The 18,760-nt window shown below is 39.3% G+C and overlaps 1 protein-coding gene across 1 annotated transcript in view; it reads left to right on the top strand.

The window, feature by feature from the left end:
* R3HCC1L (R3H domain and coiled-coil containing 1 like) overlaps positions 1–18,760 on the top strand; it is a 113,859-nt gene that overhangs the window by 57,972 nt on the left and 37,127 nt on the right. The window contains exon 3 of the mRNA XM_036737198.1: positions 3,466–5,261. Within this exon, the coding sequence (XP_036593093.1) occupies positions 3,480–5,261 (1,782 nt within the window). The 5' untranslated portion in view covers positions 3,466–3,479. The remainder of the gene's footprint in view (positions 1–3,465; positions 5,262–18,760) is intronic.

The raw sequence follows: 18,760 nt of genomic DNA, 5'->3' as shown, positions 1-18,760 counted from the left end.
AACACTGAGGTTATGAGCCTGGGGGACTGAGAGGGTGGTGGTGCCCTTGTCCCTTGTAGGCAGTGAGTTTTCTTTGGTCCATTTTAATTTTCAGGAAGTGTTACTTGGATAAGGTTTTGCCTCTCTTGTGCTGCTAAGCTGCTAATTTTCCTTCTAAGTCTTACCTCTGGCACTTCACCTTCTCTTCCAATTTTGTTCCTCTAGAGCACTCATTTAATTTACAAACTGATTTTTAAATTTTTGCTTCATTTGTTCTAGGAATTCCAGTTGATCTTGTGGCAAAGTTGGGTTGGGTTTTTCTTTAAGACTGCTTTTAGATGTTGTAGACTTACTCTCTTCTTCAATATCTCTGACTCTGTAACAGTTCTTTACCATAGTTTTTTAGTTGCTTGGTTACTCATTATTCCAGCCTTATTTCCTGGATTTGGGACTTTTTTTTTAGGGCCAGGCTCTGCACACTTCTGGAGGGAGTTTTGGGACCTTTTTTGTCTGTGCTTTGTTTTCTCTTATGTCCTGCTGTTGGTTTTTCCACGTATTGAGCAGTATATTCTTCAAGGATCTTAGCAATGGCTCTGACCAGGGAGCTGCAAATTTTCAATATCCCCTAAATGGTCTGATCTGGGGAGAAGTCTGATTGAGGCTTTTCAGGCTCCCAACCCAGGGTTGGGTCTGAGTGACACAACTACAGGTTTTTCCCTGGTTGGAGAGACATCTGCTGGCCCCAGACCCTGTCAGTTAGCTGGAAGGCTCCACAAGTTCAGAGTTACAAAACTTTAGGCTTTTCTTTGGTCTCAGCTCCTTGCTCTGGTAATTAGCTGCAGACCTCTGCCTGGGTCTTTGGGCTAAATTAGAGATCCTAATCTAAGGTCAGAATGACATGTTTTCAGGAAATTCTGCCTATTCCCACTCCCTGCCTGGTCCTTCACCATGCTGACTGTGACTTTATGCTCTTTTCCCTGGTTGGCCCTAGGCTTACTTAGTCCGTACTAGGTCTGGGACCCTGTTCTAGGGTCAGAGCATCATAGCTTCCTGCTCAGTTTCCTTCTGTCCTGTTCCCTGCCTTGAGTGAACCCCAGGCTTTAGCCCTGGTTCTACAACCCTGCTCTGGAATCACTGACACATCTGCTAGCTCTTTTCTGTTTTCCAAGCTGAATCCTTGGTCTCTGGAGGCTTCTTGCCCTATTACACAGCCACAGCTTCTAGCCAAGTCCTTGTGCTATAAGGGTCTTTCTTCCTGGCTGGACCTAGTCTCCATTGCTTGAAGTTGTGCTGACCTTGTTGAAAAAACGATGCCCTGTCACACAAGGGGGAAAGGGACCCGTATGTACAAAAATAGTTATAGCAGCTCTTTTTGTGGTAGCAAAGAATTGGAAATCAAGGAGATGCCCATCAATTGGGGAATGGCTAAACAAGTTATGGTATATGAATGTAATGGAATACTATTGTGCTATGAGAAATGGGGAAGATACAGACTTCGTAATAACCTGGAAAGACCTACATGATATGATGGTAAGTGAGGGGAGCAGAACCAGGAGAACATTGTACACAACCACAGACATATTGATTCTGTGATGACTAACTTTGATAGACTTGGCTCTTCTCAGCAATACAGCTCCAAAGGACTTGTGATGGAAAGAGCTATCTACATCCAAAGAAAGAACTATGGAGTCTGAATGCAGATTGAGACACACTGTATGCTCTCTCTTTTTTTTTTTCCTATCTTTTCTTTTTTGGCTTTGTTTCTTCTTTTTCATGATTCACTCCATTGATCATAGTTCTTCTTTACGACTTGACTATTGTGTAAATATGTTTGATGCAATAGTCAATGCTGAACATATATTGGATTCCATGCCATCTTAGGGGAAGGGGGAAGGGAAGGGAGAGGAAGAAAATTTGAAACTCAAAAACTTGTGGAACTGAGTGTTGTAAAATCTTTAAAAAAAATCTAAAACAAAGAAAAAAACAAAACAAAATGATGCCCTGTGGTTTCTCCTTGGATTTCCCAATCACTGCTCAGTCTGGCGAGCTTCCTCAGTTTTTGTTGGATATTTATGGCAGAGAGCTAGGCCGTACTGTTTTCTCCTATTCTGCCATTTTTGTTTGTTTTCTACCCCCATCCAGTTCTGAGTAACCCCCAGAAGGAAGTAACAGTTGCGTGCATTGGGGTGAAAGGAACAGTTATTATGATTTTTTTCTTTTAGAATAAAACATGAACTTTGAACATTGCTGTCAGAGTTCTCCACCATTTGGTCATACCCTCATTTTCTACCTTTGTTTCCTCCCTTACACTATCTCATATGCTCCATTCTAGCTAAAGTATCATAGCTTCTGATCTCTTCTGATCTTCTGATCTCTTGTAACTGCCTGTTTCTAAACTTTGACCCATCTTAAAGGATTGCCTAGCTACACTTCAGAAGGGAAGCAGAGAAGAGAAGAAATAGGTAGGGAACATAGGAGGAGCCCTTTATCCCCACCTAGTTAAATTCCACTGACTGGTAATAATAGAGGTAGAAGTAGGAAATGGGCTTCGGATAGTGATGGTTTTACCATTCCCTGTATATTCAGCCTCTCTTCTGTCCTTTCCCTCCCTAATCCACCCCAGTTCTGTTATTGTGCCATGTACAAAAAATTCACAGAGGTCACAGTCCCAAGTTTTATTTATAGACTACTGCCTGCCTCTTTGGTCAGTGAAGTCCAAGGATCCGAGTTCCCATCCCCACCTCTGAGCCTTACTTCTTCCTATGCTTTCTGGCAAGTCATTTAACCTCTCTAAGCCTCAGGTTCCTCATCTATTAAATGAATTGGTGAGACTAAATGACTTCTAAGATACCTTTCAACTCTAAGTCTATGATCCTTTACCATATCCTCTCTGTCAGTTAGATTACAGCTGAAAGCTCATTCTTTTTAGGAAGTTTTCCTTGATTAGCCCTTTCTATTTTCCAACCCATGAATGTAATCAATAACCCAGTTCTTTACTTCACTTCATTCATGTTGATTTTTTTTATCTTGTCCTGTTTGGTAATATATAACTCCTAAACACTTAGAGCATGCTTTCATTCCTCGGTGACTCCCACTCTTCTCCTAGTGTGGATCTGTTATAAGCCACGAATAAGGTAAATTGTTGAAAAGTTGAGAGAACCATGGAAGAAAAAGTGTTTTTAATGTTGTGAATAGGAAGTATAAAGTAGAACAAAGGAATGTTGGGGGGCGGAAAGGAAATCAGAGGAGTAATGGGCTCTTAGATTATTTTGGAATATACTTTTCTTACTGATTAATTCTTCTCCAGGGTGATTTCACCCTCACACCCACTCTACCCCTGGCAATTTGCATTTCTATAAGTAAGTTATTGACCTTAAGTTAGTAAACCACCACCCCAGCCCTGAGTGGGGGGAAAAAAACACAGAATTTTGCTGTATATCTAGTAGCTAATTAATGTGAACTAAGTAATTCTTTTTCTCCATGCAGATTGAGGCGGCATCATGCAGCCCGATATTGAGAAATGCAGACCTAGGGCCAGAAAGCCAGATATGGCCCTTTATGTGCCCAAAGCTCGAAGAGGTTCAGTGCTTCCCATATCAAGTCATCAGGAAATGAGCTATAGTCATCTGAACGCTGTAGTGAAGCAAGGGCAAGAAGAAAGTCATCTGCCCTCAAAGAATGATGTCTTCAGAGTCAGTTCTGAACTTCAAAGATCTATTAGTAATCCTAGCAGACAAGAACACAAGGCCAAGGATGGAAAGAGACCTAATTCAAAATCAAAAAAAGTCATACACTTGAAAGAAAGAAACAGAGGAAAATTCCACACTCAAAAGGGAACCCCAGAGTCCAAAGAAATGTTCAACAAAAATCAACAAAAGATCCCAAATCCTAGTAGTTTTTCCAAACTACCTTCACAAATACATTTTAAACCAAAGAAATTTATGGATTCCCAAACCAGCAATATGACGCAATCTAGTACAGAAACCTCTGAGACTCAGGCTTCCAGTAAACCATTCCAAACTGTGAAATTATGTGATTTCAGAAAGGAAGAACTAAGTGAGATGAGTTCTGCAGAAAGAGACTTGAAAAACAGTGTTAGTACTGATTGTAAGGTAGTAGAGACAGTAGCTAGTTCTCAGTTTTTAGATGAGCCAATAAGTTGCAGTTCTCTTTTGAATCCTGACTTGCTGGCATCTGCACAGCTAACCCCATGTTCTGAAATTGTGCAAGAAGTTATACATACAATAAGTGGTATACCGAAGCCCACCACTGAAGACATAAAGAACATTGTTATCTGGGGGAGCCCAAAGAGTGTCATTGATCAAGCATGTACAGACAACGAACCTAATGTCAGTGACCTAACTGATGCAGTGTTCCTCAGCAGTACAGCTGGCATCTTGAATCAGACAAATGTGGATAGCATATCTGGGGTTGGGGATCCTGTCTCTGACCACATGCACATAGTCAGTATATTAGAGAATTCCAATGACATTGTGGATTCAATTTGCATGAGTGGAGAGTCTGAGAAGAATGGTGACCCTGCTGATGAGTCGCATGTGTGCTATGAACCTGATAATTTAAGTGACTTTGCTGATGAGACATCTACAGGTAGTGAGCTGGAGAATGACAGTGACATCACTAAGCAGGCATGTATGAGCATTACAGATGGTATTTTTGATGAGACATGTGCGAGCAGCACCTCAACAGTTGTGGGTGGAATCTCTGAACAGGCATGTAGCAGCATAAACAGTTTGCTAGACTGTATGGGAGTAAGTACTTACATAACCCCTCTTCTAGTAGCTAACAGCTTAGAGTGTGGGAATGAAAACTCAGGTGACTTGACAGTTTGTACAGATGGTTACACCGAAGATGTTTCATCCAGTTATCAAGAGTCAATGGGAGGACTAACAAAGGCCTCGTCAGATTGTACCTCTTTAATACCTATAAAGAAGGACGCATCCAGCAATCATGGTTCCTGTTTAGACTCTGAACTCTGCGTGTTAAATAGGACAGAATCGCTTTCCAACAAGGCCTTGAGCGGTGATCTGGATTGTGCAGATGGTATCGCAGAGTCTTTGAATAATCTAAGAACCGGTGAAGAGTTCAAAACAGGTGAGAAAGATGACTCTGGGAAGGTAGAATATACTGTTTCTTCAGACAACCAATTGGAACTGAAGGCAGCTAATCCTTCCTCCAGTGATGAAAGTGCTCCTACAGAGGAGAGCTGGGATTCTTTGTTTAATGATGATGGAGATTGCCTGGATCCACGACTTCTAGAAGAGGTATGTTTAGATGAAATTGGTGAATCTGAGGATGTCTGTGGGTCTGAGACTACTCAGGAAAAGTGTGGTGTACATCCATGCTAACATAAAGTGATTCTTACAGACTTAAAATGACAAAGGTTCAAAAAAACCTATCTGCTAGGTCTTTTAAATAAAATCCATAGAATATAATTTTGATACAGTTAGCCATTGCCTGTGGGACTTGATGGAGAATGTTAATAAGGAATTCAGTGGTGGACAGTGGCTGCCTATTTGAGAGAGACAGAGGAACTTTATTGGAGAGAATAACTGTATAGGGACAAAATGAATATCAGATTGCCCCTATTTAGGATCATGAGTTTTCAGAGGGCGTACCCCCCCCCACCTCCCGCCCCAGCACATCCCCATCTGTTGTCTTAATTAGTTCCACAGAAACATGACACTAGGTGAAACACCATGGAGTGATAGAATTTAGAATTGTAAAGAACCTTAGAGATTCTCAAGTCCTGGGTTTTCATTATACCAAAGAGAGAACTAAGGCCCTGAGAATTTGAATTTCCCAAGATTAAATAGGTTTGTGGATTTGAAGCCAGGGCCTATGATTCTAAATCTGGAACCCTTTTGGGTAATTAGTCCCATAGGAAATATATTATAAATGGGGAATCCTTTATGAGGCAGCCAGAGTTCAGACTATGAAAACTTAAAATAAGTATTTATAGAGACCTCAGGGTATATAATCTTTATCTTGGTAATGAATGTTAAATAAAACAATGCAATTAGCATAATTAAAATTAAAAACAACTTGAGGAAATTCATAAGAATGATCCTTCCATTGTGATGAGAGTAAACAGATTGATCTTTGGGAAGTTAATGCTGTTAAGCCTGAAATGCTAGCCTGTATCATTGCTGACTATACAATTTTTATCCTGGGTGATCAGCTGAAGTATATTATACCCATGACCAATGTAGCATTGCAAATCTCTGCTATAATAATGTTCCTGCAAAGTAATATTGATTGGATGATGCTACGAGGGGTATCCCTCTATTGATCCCTTTCCCCCCACCACACACATATAGTATTGTGTTAGTCACTGTGAGTTGAGTTTATATTTGTAAAACATAAAGAAGACACTTCAACTATCCTCTAAGAGTTTACACTCTAAATTTAGGGAGACATAGTACAAAAAAAATCATAGGATTGATTAATGCTTGTACATTGTATACATAACATACAATTGAATAATGAAGTACTACTGTGTTGAGTGCTTAGTTTAAGTTATCACCTCTTAGAGCTGGTTAGGAAATGCTTCATGTAGAGGATAGCATTCTAAACTTAACTTAGCAGAATATAGAGGAAAATTAGATGACTAGGAAAAGGTTGTTCACGAGAGAACTAGCTTCAGAGGAAGCTTTAAATTTTAAAAAAATGGCTTGACTTGGGTGGAGAGCAAACCTGTATAAGGTGGCGATAAAGTCATTTGATTCGCTTCTTAGCTAACATATCAATTCAGTTCAACTCAAAAACATTTACTAAGTGCCTGTTATGTGCAGAGAACTATGCCAAGTACTGAGAGAGATAATACTTTAGATAAGACATAGTCTCTGGCCTAGTAGGGGGATGTATATTGTGCACTACAAATAACTAATAAAAAATAGTACTTCATGAGTGCATGAGCAAAATACAATGTGAGATCCAAAGGGGAAAGAGATCTCACTAGCTGCGGTTTGGGAAAGAATCAAGGAAGGCTTCCCATAGGACATAGCATTTGGATTGGTCTTTGAAGAATGGGTCGTAATTCAGCAGGTAGAGGCAGGGGGCACAAGGTAAAATATTCCAGGAATAGGCATCAGCGTACCTTAACAAAGGTGTGGAGGACAGCAAAATAATGTAGTGTTACTGGAACATAGCATGCATTGTAGAGACTATTGTAAAGAGGTTGGCAAGATAGCATAATGCTAGCTTTTGGAGGATCTTAAATGCAAGGCTGAAGAGCTTGAATTCTATATGGTAGGCAGTAGGAAGCAGCCATTGAAGCGTTTTTGGTCAAACTCCACCTGAACACCCCACCCCTCAACCCCCTGGCCTCAGCTAATTGTATAATGTATTAGACACTAGCAGATGATGGAGATACAGAATTTTATATAGAACATACACTCCTAAGGGTCGACTCTCTAGATTAAATAATGTGACATAAAAATCAAAGGATAAATGCTTGTACATTGTATATATGACATGCAACTGAATCCATGAAGTGCCACTGTGTTGGCTGCTAAATGTAAGGTTTCACCTCTTATAGCTGGTTAGGAGATACTTCATGTAGGAGGTAGCATTTTAAACTTAACTTAGAATGAAAATAGAGTATAGAAGTCAAATTAACAGAAACTAACTGGATATGAGAGCCTGGGGAACTGTGTGAATTGTGGTACCACTGATACAAGTCAAGTCAGAAAAGCAAGCAGGTTTTGAGAAGAAGATAATAAGTTCAGTTCAGGATATATAGAGTTTAAGATGCTGATGGAACTCCCAAGTAGAGAGGAAGAACTCTCCTTTTTTTTAACAGCTGGGGAGGTACATTTGGCACCCAGAGAAGAAGTCAGTGATAGAGGTTTGGGAGTCTTCTACACATACATGATAGTTGAAGCCATGGGGTTACCAAGAAAGACAATATAGAGAAAAAAGGCCAAGGACAAAACATGAAGCAACACTTAGATGGAAGAGGAAGTACCAGAACAGAAGAGAATAGGAGCAGCTAAACAGGTGGAAGGAGAACCAAGAGTGCCCAGTGTCTTGGAAGACACAGAAGGGGAGAACATCCAGAAAGAAGGTTGAACAACAGTGTTAAATGCTGCAGAAAGATCATCGACAATGAGAACTGAAATATTTATACACCTAAATGAGTATTGTTCCCTTCAAGGTAATTATCATAGGAAACTATACAATTATTCTAATGGTGCTGTCATTGTTGAAAACATTTTTGGAACTCCTCTTTTAGAAAAGGTCAGAACCTTTTGCCTTGCCTCACTTACAAGAAATCTTCATCCCTTGGGGGTGGATTTGACTTTTGCTAACAGCTAAATGACATTCCGTGCCAATTGTGAATAAGGAAGATGATCAAGCTGGGTCACATTGCTTTTGTTTGACTTTTTTTTTAACTGTAATTATGAAATAATGATACAGATTTTGTGCCTGTGCATGTGACTCAGAAGTTGATTATAAAGGCCAATAACTTGGTAACCAGTACCTATGAGTTTGAAGTCTCCAACCCATAATGGCCTGACCTCATGTAGGATGTGGAAACAGGTGCCAACTGGCATACTTGTCACCCACTATCCAATCCCAGGTCATAAATCCAAGGTGGATTATGGAAGGGACCTGCAGCAAGGGGTGGATGTTCTAGGGTAAGGAGCAGTCACAGGCTCTAGTTTGTGTACTGATAGAGGAAGAAGTTCAGGAGCAAGCAGCAGCTATGTGACTCAGAACCCCCAGGAGCAGAATGGGATCTCAGTTCTAGCCCAATCTGAAGCCTGTGGAGGAACAACCTGGACAGGAATCCCAAACTGAAGGGGAGCCTACAAGTCTGTCACTCCAAACCAGCTAGCTTACACTGATTAAATCCAGCAGCTTACTGTTGCTCAGACCCAAACCCGGGTCAGGAACTTGTGGAGCTCAGATCAGGGTGGGCAGTGATCAGACTATGCCCTGAATCAGACCACCCTCAAAATCCTGAAATAACAACAATCATCATCCCCCCCAAAGAAGAGCAGGACCAAACTGAAACTCCCCTTGAGAAGTCTTCAGAGCCTAGTCCTAACATCAAGTCCAGAGTCAAGATATGGGCTGGCACAATGAGCAAACAAAAAGGGAATCCCATCATCAAAGGCTGTTAGGTTGACAGTGATGCTCAAGATACAAATCTAGAAAAAGAGACTCCGAAACGTCTATAAGCAAAACCTTAAAAAAATACAGTTGAATTTGTGCCCCAATTCACCTAGAATTCTTAGAATAGATAAGCAATGATTTTAAAATGTTTTTATCAATGAGAGTGCTAGATGAAAAAATTGGAAAAGAAATGAGAGCTGTGGAAGGAAGAATTGATCTTAAAGAATATAATATTGGTCCTCATAGTGAGATCAACATTATCCATATCTGTTTGGTATTAATGATAAAGGAGATTCATATTCTTTTTTAAAAGGTTTCAATTTTTTGTCTAGGCTTGTCAGCAAAAAATTACCTATTGGTGTACTTAGTTTCTCTAGCTATTTTACTATGCTAAAGGTGAAGTCACAAACGTTTCTGGAGGAGACCTCAATGGGAAGTATACCCCCTTCCCATTAACTGGTGAGTTCTGACATCTGTTGAATTAAATACACATTTCATTGAAATGAGTATATTTTTAGTTATTTTATTACTACTTTCCATGGGGTTTTTGGTTAAAGAAGCATTGCTAGTGTTTATTGAAGTACTCAGTCAATGACATTAGGTGCTTACTATGTGCCAGGCACTGTGCTTATTGATGGGGATACAAAGAAAGACAAAAGACAGTTCCTTTTCTGAAGAAGCTTCCAGTCACATGGGGGAGACAACATGCAAAAAACTATATACCAACAGTGTATACAGGGTGGCCCAAAAGTCCTGGTGCTTTTAAAACTTTTAAAGCTTAAAACTGCACTAAGACTTTTAGGACACCTTGTATACAGGGTAAATTGGAGATATTCAATAGAAGGAAGTCACTTGCATTAATTCATAGCATTGACTTTGTGGGGTTTGTAACAGACTCACACATTCAAGGAACATATTTTTGTTTTATGTTTTTTAAGGGGCAGGCCGTCAGAAATTTTAAGTTAAAGCTTTCTCAGATGATGATGTGAATTATAGAAATCTTTGAAAGCCAGAACAGGAGGAGGAGGAGCCGTAGTGACAACAGTAATAACAGTTAACACTTAGATAGTCTATCACTTGATTTACAAGTTTACAGTTATATTCCCTCACTCAATCCTCCCAACAACCCTGGAACCTAGGTATGATTATCCTTACTTTTCAGATGAAACTGAGGCTGAAGAACATTAAGGGACTCACCGAGGGTCACATAATAAGTAGCTACTGACAGGAGAACATTGAAAGGAAAAAAGCATTACCTAAATTACCTACGAACATCACCTACAGTCGACCTAATGTATCCTGTGCTGTCTTGCGTGCCCTGTAACTCTACAAGTCATCCTCTTTTTCTTGATGCCACAGGACTAGGGGCTAGTACATTAAGTGCTGATGTAGGCATCTCCCAAAATACGGAAACCCACTTAACCGAGTTCTAATTTGTAGAATTCTTACATTGAGATGCAGAAAAAGCACTTTGAATGATTTTCCAATTTAGTGAGTTAGCTAATAACTTAGAGATTTTTCTCCTATTGCTCCCCTCATCATCCTCTTCCACAGTTTGTGGATCACAGTCTTCGTGGTCTTGTCACCCTATCCTTCTACTTCCATGGGCCACCATTGTACCATTCTTGCTCCTGCTACTGGTGCCACTTGGAAAGTGGCAATGTGGAATGAGGGAAATGGAAAGGTTTACTGAGAGCCAAGGAGTAGGGATTTTAAGAGGTTGGGAACAGGCTCAGAGGGAGTTGTTGGAGTCTGTGGGTTGAGCCCCAAGTAGTCCTCCAGTTTTTGCAGTAGTAAGTAGCAGGAGAGAGACAGCTATAGGCATTAGGGCCTGAAATTACAAGAACCACAGCCTCTGAAATGTGCCTCCCATTTTTTAATGTAAATCTTCGGAAAAGAGTATCAGCAAAATGCTGCCCCCTAGAAAACAACCCTTCTGTTTTAAAAAAAGTTTTTACTGGTGAGTTTTGTTTTCACATTACGAACATTTCCAGATTACCCCTACTCTGTGATAACTCTTTTGTGACAAAGTAAAACAATTCTGCAAAACTAACCGTACAGTGACTCCAGTGAAGGTGCAAGCAGCATTCAACATCTGTGAACCCCTCCATCTCTTTAAGTATTCTTAAAGTGAACAGGAAGATATTTTCTTTCTCATGCCATTGAAAAAAGAGAAAAGAAAAACTAATTCTTTGAAGCAAATATACATAGTCAAGCAAGATAGGTTTCCTCAGTGGCTATATATAGAAATATATGTTCCTCATTTTGTATCTTAAACCCATCACCTCTTGGTCAGGGGGTCAATCCCATGTCTTACCAGGACTCTAGAATCATTGATGATCATTGTACTGATCGCAGTTCTTATGGCTTTTAAAGTTGTTTGTCGTTGCAGTGTTGTTATTGTAACATTGTTCTGCTTCTGCTCAATTCATTATCGGTTTATAAAAATTTTCAAGATTGTTCTTTTTTATAATACAGATGTTATAATATAAATTGTCCTTCTAGTTATGTATTTAACTTTGCATCAGTTCGTGCAAATCTTTACCACGTCTCTTTGAAATCATCTCTTTCCTTATTTCTGACAGTATAATAGTATTCCATTGCATTTATGTGCCACAAATTACTCAACCCTTCCTCAATTGATGGGCATCCCTTTAGTTTCCAATTCTTTGCCATGACATAAAAGCTGCTATGAATATTTTGTTCACATAAGACTATTTTCTGTTTCTTTCAACTCTTTTGAATGTATCTGGGTCAAAGGGCATGCGCTGTTATGGTAACTTTCTATATACATAATTCCTAGTTGCCGTCCAGAATGGTTGTACTTATTCACAGATCTACCAACACAGTTCTTCCAGTATTTACTATAATGCTAAGATTAAATGGGAAACAATTAATCGAGGGGAGATCTTTGCAGAAAGTTTTTCTGATATGGGTCTGGTTTCCAAGATATATAAGGTTCAAATTTGTAACAGTAAGAGCCAAATGGCTAAGGATATGAACAGGCAGTTCTGAAGGGAAGAAACCTATAGGCTATCCATAGCCATATTTTAAAAAATGCTTTAAATTGCTACTTATTAGAAAAATGCAAATTAAAGCAATTCTGAGATTTCACCTCAAATCTGTCAGATTGGCAAAGATGACAAAAAAAGGAAAATGACCCTTCCGTTTGAGAAGGGACATCTGGACTTCTCTGAGCATCTCATTACCAAAGTTATAGATGTTGCAGAAACAGAACAAAAAATAATTGCTTAAAGCTTTCCCTTTTTTAACCTCCTTGTGGATATTGTATTTTTTAAGCATTCATATTAATTTTGGCCTGAATTAGACACTTTGCTCTCTTTAATAAGACCATTCTGCTCAAACATTTCATAGTTCAGGCTTTTTCTCAGCCCCTAGTCATGCAAGATTTTTTATATCTGTTCCAGCCCATCTTAACACATCTCTAATTCATTTTTGTTGTAAAATTGTCTGAATTAACATTTTTTATTGACCGCCTTAGTGGAGATTTATAGACTTTCACCTTCCAGCCATGGCATACTCTGATGCAGTCCCTTGGGGCACCAGGAAAGGAGTCTGATTGAATTATGTACGCCATTTAAGGACCTGTAGTCCAATCCATTTGAGTATGATGATTAGATCTCCAGGTCATCCATAGATAAGGAACATTAAGGAGATTTGTTACATTAACATTAACAAATTGCTCTCTTGTTTTTATGAGGTGACCTCTTCAAAATAAAAATATTCTTCCAAAGCTTCCTTGACATTTCTTGCCTAATAATTTTCTTCTGAATCAGTACAGAAGTCTTTACCCAGCATATTTGCTTCCATTTTAAATAAAGAAATTAAACAGTTCACATCACTGAACTGGAGTAGTAGAAAGAGCGATGTACTAGGAATCAAGATGTATATTGTAGTCTTGGCTTTGCCACCAACTGGCTAAGTGACTGAAGGAATCAGCTTGTCTGTGCTTCAGTTTCTTCATAGGCAATATGGACTGACTTATCTCTAATATCCCTTCCAACATTGATATTCTGTGTTTCTAAGATTCTAGGTTCCTATTACAAAAGCCTCCCATTCCGGCATTCCTAAATGAGGGGCTGAGGAGATTTGTATGGTAGTTGAGGTTTAATATTAACAGGAAAAGGAAGTTTACAGAAAATTTATTTATTGAGGAAACAGTTGATTCAGTTGAGCATAGTTTTCTTTCGTATAGGTCAGGGCTGTCCAAAATACGGCCCTGCCTGTGAGTTTTAATTTTCACGAGTGAAAAAATAAAATAATAATTTGCATGGAATATGGATTAGATTTTTTAATTGCATCACTAATAAATAATCTCATTGATGTTAATTTTCTTTGGTGTTTTTAAGCAGTATTATGGATGGAATATACCGCGTGGAATTTTCATTCGATCTGTGGGATGCGTTCCCTCTGTATGATGCAGACTAGTCAGTATGCACCTACCTTTATACTGTTGCGTTGTTGCTTTGTTGTTTTGTGTTTGCTTTCACGCTTTGCAGCTACACCTGTCGTATTGATGACGTACGTTCCCCCACTTTCTGTTAGTGTACTGTATTTTTTATTCTGGGTGCGGCCCTCGAATAATTATTTTATTTTAATGCAGCCCTAAGATTACCTAAGGTTGGACTGCCCTGATGATCCTACATGCTTTTGGTCTATAGGTCCCAAGCCTCAGGGCCCAGGTGATACTCCTCATGGTAGATATGCCCTACCATGCTTGCTAATCCAAGCTTTGTACCCAAGCAGTGACCATTCATTTTTACTAAATATGGTAGAATATAGAGTTCAGGGCTGATTTCCTGCATGAGGAAATTGAGGTTGATAATATGAGGCTGAAATGCTGATTTTATTGGAATTTATTCTTTGGCAGACTAGAAGAGAGGAATGATGATAAAATCATATTAAGCAAAAAAGAACTAAAATATTCCTATCAATTTAAGGATTCCCTAGAGTTACCAAAATCCTCTAAGAATGTAAATGCCCCCTAGGAAGGGTCGTACCTCTGTATTCCTTAATGTGAATTTCTTTAGTCAGAAATAGAAATAGAAGGCCATTTTGGTTTTGGCAAACAGACCCGTGTAGCCCACATTTGAAGTTTTATATTCTGTTTTAGATACCATATTTTATTTTGATTTTGTTTTTTTCCTTTTTTTATTGTAATTTTATTCATGTTGAACATTCCTTTTTAAAATTTTTTTTAATTCCAAATTCTCCCCTCCCTTCTGTTTATCCCACACACATTGTGAAGGCAAGTAATGTGATATCAGTTATACACATAAAGTCATACAAAATATATTTCCATATTAGCCATGTTGCCAAGAAAAAAAAAGAAAAAGAAAAAGCAAGAAGAATAATGAAAGTAAAAATCTCCTTCAATCTTCACTCATTGTTGGATAGGCCTCTCTGTACTTAGCTAGGATAATCCTCAGAAATCAGGCACAGTCTATCTCCAGGTTTGTATGTGAAACCTACCAGAGATCACACTCATTGTATTAGTCTTCAAGAACTCAGAGTTGCTTTCATCCCAAAATGAGTAATTAGAGAAGGACTTTGTGGATGAAAGAGACATGCGCTTAATAGCCGTAAACATATTTTTTGTATTTGAAGATAGATTTGTAGGAATGGTCTTCATTTTTGCTGATTGAGAAAGCTTCAGTCTGTACTTAGAGTTCATTAGATCTCTTTCTGGAGGGGAGATAGCATTTTTCTGAATCCTTTGGAATTGTTGTGGATCATTGTATTGATCAGAGTAGCTAAGTCTTTCACATTTGATCATCATTACAATTATGCTTTTACTGCGTGCATTGTTCTCTTGGTTCTGCTCGCTTCACTTTGTTTCAGTTCATATAAATCTTCCCAGGGTTTTCTGAAACCATCTTGCTCATCATTTCTTTTTTAAAGTTTATTATTTATTTTGAAGATTTTTTAAAATTTTGAGTTCCAAATTCTCTACCTTCCTCCAGTCACTTCCCTCTCACTGAGAGGGCAAGCAACATGATATCAACTATATACGTGAAATCATATTTCCGTATTAGCCATGTTGCAAAAAAAAGAAATGAGAAAATTATACTTCAGTTTGCATTGAGAGTTCATTCATCACCTCTCTGGAAGCGGGTAGCATTTTTCATCATGAATCCTTCATAACTGCCTTAGATCAGAGTAGCTAAGTCTTTCACAGTTGATAATCATTATGATATTGCTATTGCTATGTACAATATTCTCCTGGTTCTGCTCGCTTCACTTTGCATCAGTTCATAAAGGTCTTCCCAGGTTTTTCTGAAACCATTCTTATAGCACAATAGTATTCTATCACAATCATATACCACATCTTGTTCAGGCATTCCCCAATTGATGGCCAACCCCTTGATTTCCAATTCTTTGCCACCACAAAAAGAGCTATAAATATTTTTGTACATATAGGTCCTTTTCCTTTTCCTGTTATCTCTTTGGGATACAGACCTAGTAGTGGTATTGCTGGGTCATAGAGTATGCACATTTTTTAGCTCTTTGGGCATAATTACAATTTGTTTTCCAGAATGGTTGAACCAATTAACAACTCCACTACCAGTTCATGTATCATGTTGCCACATAGGAACATAAGTTTAACCTTATTGAGTGTCTTATGATTTCTCTTTATGTTTACCTTCTTATGCTTCTCTTGAGTCTTATGTTTGAATGTCACATTTTTAAATTCAGCTCTGGTCTTTTCATCACAAATGCTTGGAAGCCCTCTATTTCATTAAATATCCACTTTTTCCCTTAAAGGATCATACTCAGTTTTTGATGGGTGAGTTACTCTTCGTTGTAATCCTAGCTCCTTTACCTTCTGGAATATCATATTATAAGCCCTCCACTCTTAATGTGGAAGCTGCTAAATCTTGTGAGATCCTGACTGTGGCGCCACAATATTTGAATAATTTCTTTCTGGCTGTTTGCAATAGTGTCTCCTTGACCTGGGAGCTCAGGAATTTGGCTATAATATTCCCGGAAGTTTTCATTTTAGGATCTCTTTCAGGAGGTGATTAGTGGATTCTTTTAATTTCTATTTTATCCTCTGAATCTAAGATAGTGGGGCAGTTTTCCGTGATAATTTCTTAAAAGAAGATGTTTAGGCTCTTTCTTTGATCATGGTTTGCAACTAGTCAAGTAATTCTTAAATGATCTCTTCTTAATCTGTTTTCCAGGTCAGTTGTTTTTCCAATGAGATATTTATAATTTTTTCTATTTTTTCATTCTTTTGATTTCATTTGATTATTTCTTGATATTTCATGGAGTTATTCACTTCCACTTGCCCAATTCTGACATTTAAGGAATTATTTTCTTCACTGAGCTTTTTTACTGCTTTTTCCATTCTGCTTTTTAAAGAGTTCTTTTCTTCAGTGAATGTTTGTACCTCCTTTTTCATTTGACTAATTCTGCTTTTTAAGGAGTTTTTTCTTCAGTGAATTTTTGTACCTCTTTTTCCATTTGGCCAATTCTGTTAAAATGTTTTCTTCAGTAGGTTTTTTTTTTGTTTGCTCTTCCTTTACCAAAGCTGTTAATTGTCTTTTCATAATTTTCTTGCATCACTTTCACTTTTTTTTTTTCCAGTTTTTAGTCTTACCACTTTCTTTAACTTTTGCAGGAATTCTTGTTGGGCTTGTGTCCAATCTGCAATTTTTTGTTCCTTTGAGGCTTTGCTTGTAGCTTTTTCACACTGTCTTCTGAGCTTGTGTCTTGGTTTTCTCTACTACCATAATAGCTTTTTATGGTCAAGTTCTTTTTGTTGTTATTGTTTGCTCATTTTCCCCAGCCCATTTGTTGACTTTGACCTTTATGTTAAAGTTGGGTTCTGCTTACCTGGGGGTGGGGAGGCATTGTCCCAAGGCTTCAGGCTTTTTTGTGCTATTTTTGGAGCTAGTTCTGGGGGTCTGACTGGAAGTTTTCAGTGCTTCCAAGGTGGTGTGACATGGCAAGAAATGTGGGAGAAGTATGATCAGTGTTCTCCTGGTCTACGCTCTGGTCTTTACCCAGCAAGGGCCCCTGCTTCCCCGCAGCCACAAGTGCTCCTCTCTGCCTTGGGCAGAAAATTGCATATGGGCAACAGAGTTGCCAATAGCTCCAGGTCCTGCACCCAGAGCCAGCAAAGAGTCCCCTGTAATGTCTTTCTGACTAGTTGTCTGATTCCCTTATCATCTTTGGGCTGAGAGCTCCCAAAGCTGTTGCTGCCACTGCTGTCTTGGCTACCTCCAACACCCACTACTGGTGTTCCTGCTCTGCTCCTGGGCCTGCAGCCATCCCAGTGTTACAAACCTCTCCTGTGGACCTGCTGAATTGGCTTAGGCTGGTAGAACATCTCGCCCTATCTTTTGTTGGCTCTGCCACTCTAGAATTTGATTCGATTTGAGGCATTATTTTAAAGCTGTTTGGTGGGGAATATTGGGAGAGTTCAGATGGGTTGCTGCTGCCTCTGCTCTGCCATGATGGATAGCACATTTTTGGAAGAATATTGATAAACTAGAAAGCATCTTGAGGACAATGGCAAGAATGGTGAGAGATTAGGGAATTTTTAACCGGTAGAAGAGAAGGCTTAGTGGAAAGAGCAGTGACTGGAGTATGGACCAGATTTCAGAATCCCATCTCTGATGCTTCTACCCTATATCACTTCAAGCACGTCTCTTAACGTCGAGACTCAGTTTCTGTAAAATGAGGGGGTTGGACTCAGTAACCTCTGGTCTCTTCCAGCCAGGCTAATCTTATTTCTTTTATTGATAGGATCACTAAAGTAGTACAATAGAGGTATACTATATAGTTTATGTAGATTTTATTTTTGAAATATTTTTATTCTGTACTTAAACACCAAAAAAGAGCATTTCCATACACACAGCAGAGCACAAAAAAAGTGTTCTATATGAAACTGAATCTCCAATTTATACAGCTTGCTTTATTTTTTAAAAGTATATAATAAATTCTACATATTACTTTAAAGACTGTCCTGCTTATCAGTATTTCCTTCCAAATTTCCTTCTATTCTTTTATGTGCATTTTTAAAGTCAAAATGACTGCTTTTGAAAAGAGAGCGAGGGGCGAAGCCAAGATGGCGGCTGGAAAGCAGGGACTAGCGTGAGCTCCCCACCGAGTCCCTCCAAAAACCTATAAAAAAAGGCTCTGAACCAATTCTATAACTGCAGAACCCACAAAACAGCAGAGGGAAGCAGGGCTCCAGCCCAGGACAGCCTGGATGGTCTCTGGGTGAGGTCTATCCCGCACGGAGCTGGGAGCGGAGCAGAGCCCAGCATGTCGCGGACCAACCAGACCAGAAGCCGGGCGGAGTGTGCCCTAGCACCCTGAATCGGTGAGCTTGCAGCAGTTACCAGACTTCTCAACCCACAAACACCAAAGACAACAAAGGTTAGTGGGAAAAGCTGCGGGAGTGGAAGGAGTTCCTGGTTCGGCTACCACCCCGGGGGCAGCGGAGGTTGGGCGGCTACAGAAGTACAGCTGCAGTTGCTTCCGGCCCCAGGCCCACCAGATGGGAGGAATTAAGTGGCGGATCAGAGCAGGAGTGAAGAGCCTGCTGATGATCTAAGTCCAGTCTGGGTTGGGGGTTCTTGGGGAAGGAGGAGTGCTGGTGTGGCAG

Source organism: Trichosurus vulpecula, chromosome 8 (assembly GCF_011100635.1).
Source record: "Trichosurus vulpecula isolate mTriVul1 chromosome 8, mTriVul1.pri, whole genome shotgun sequence".
Lineage (NCBI taxonomy): Eukaryota > Metazoa > Chordata > Mammalia > Diprotodontia > Phalangeridae > Trichosurus > Trichosurus vulpecula.
This window is presented reverse-complemented; position numbering and strand designations above follow the sequence as displayed.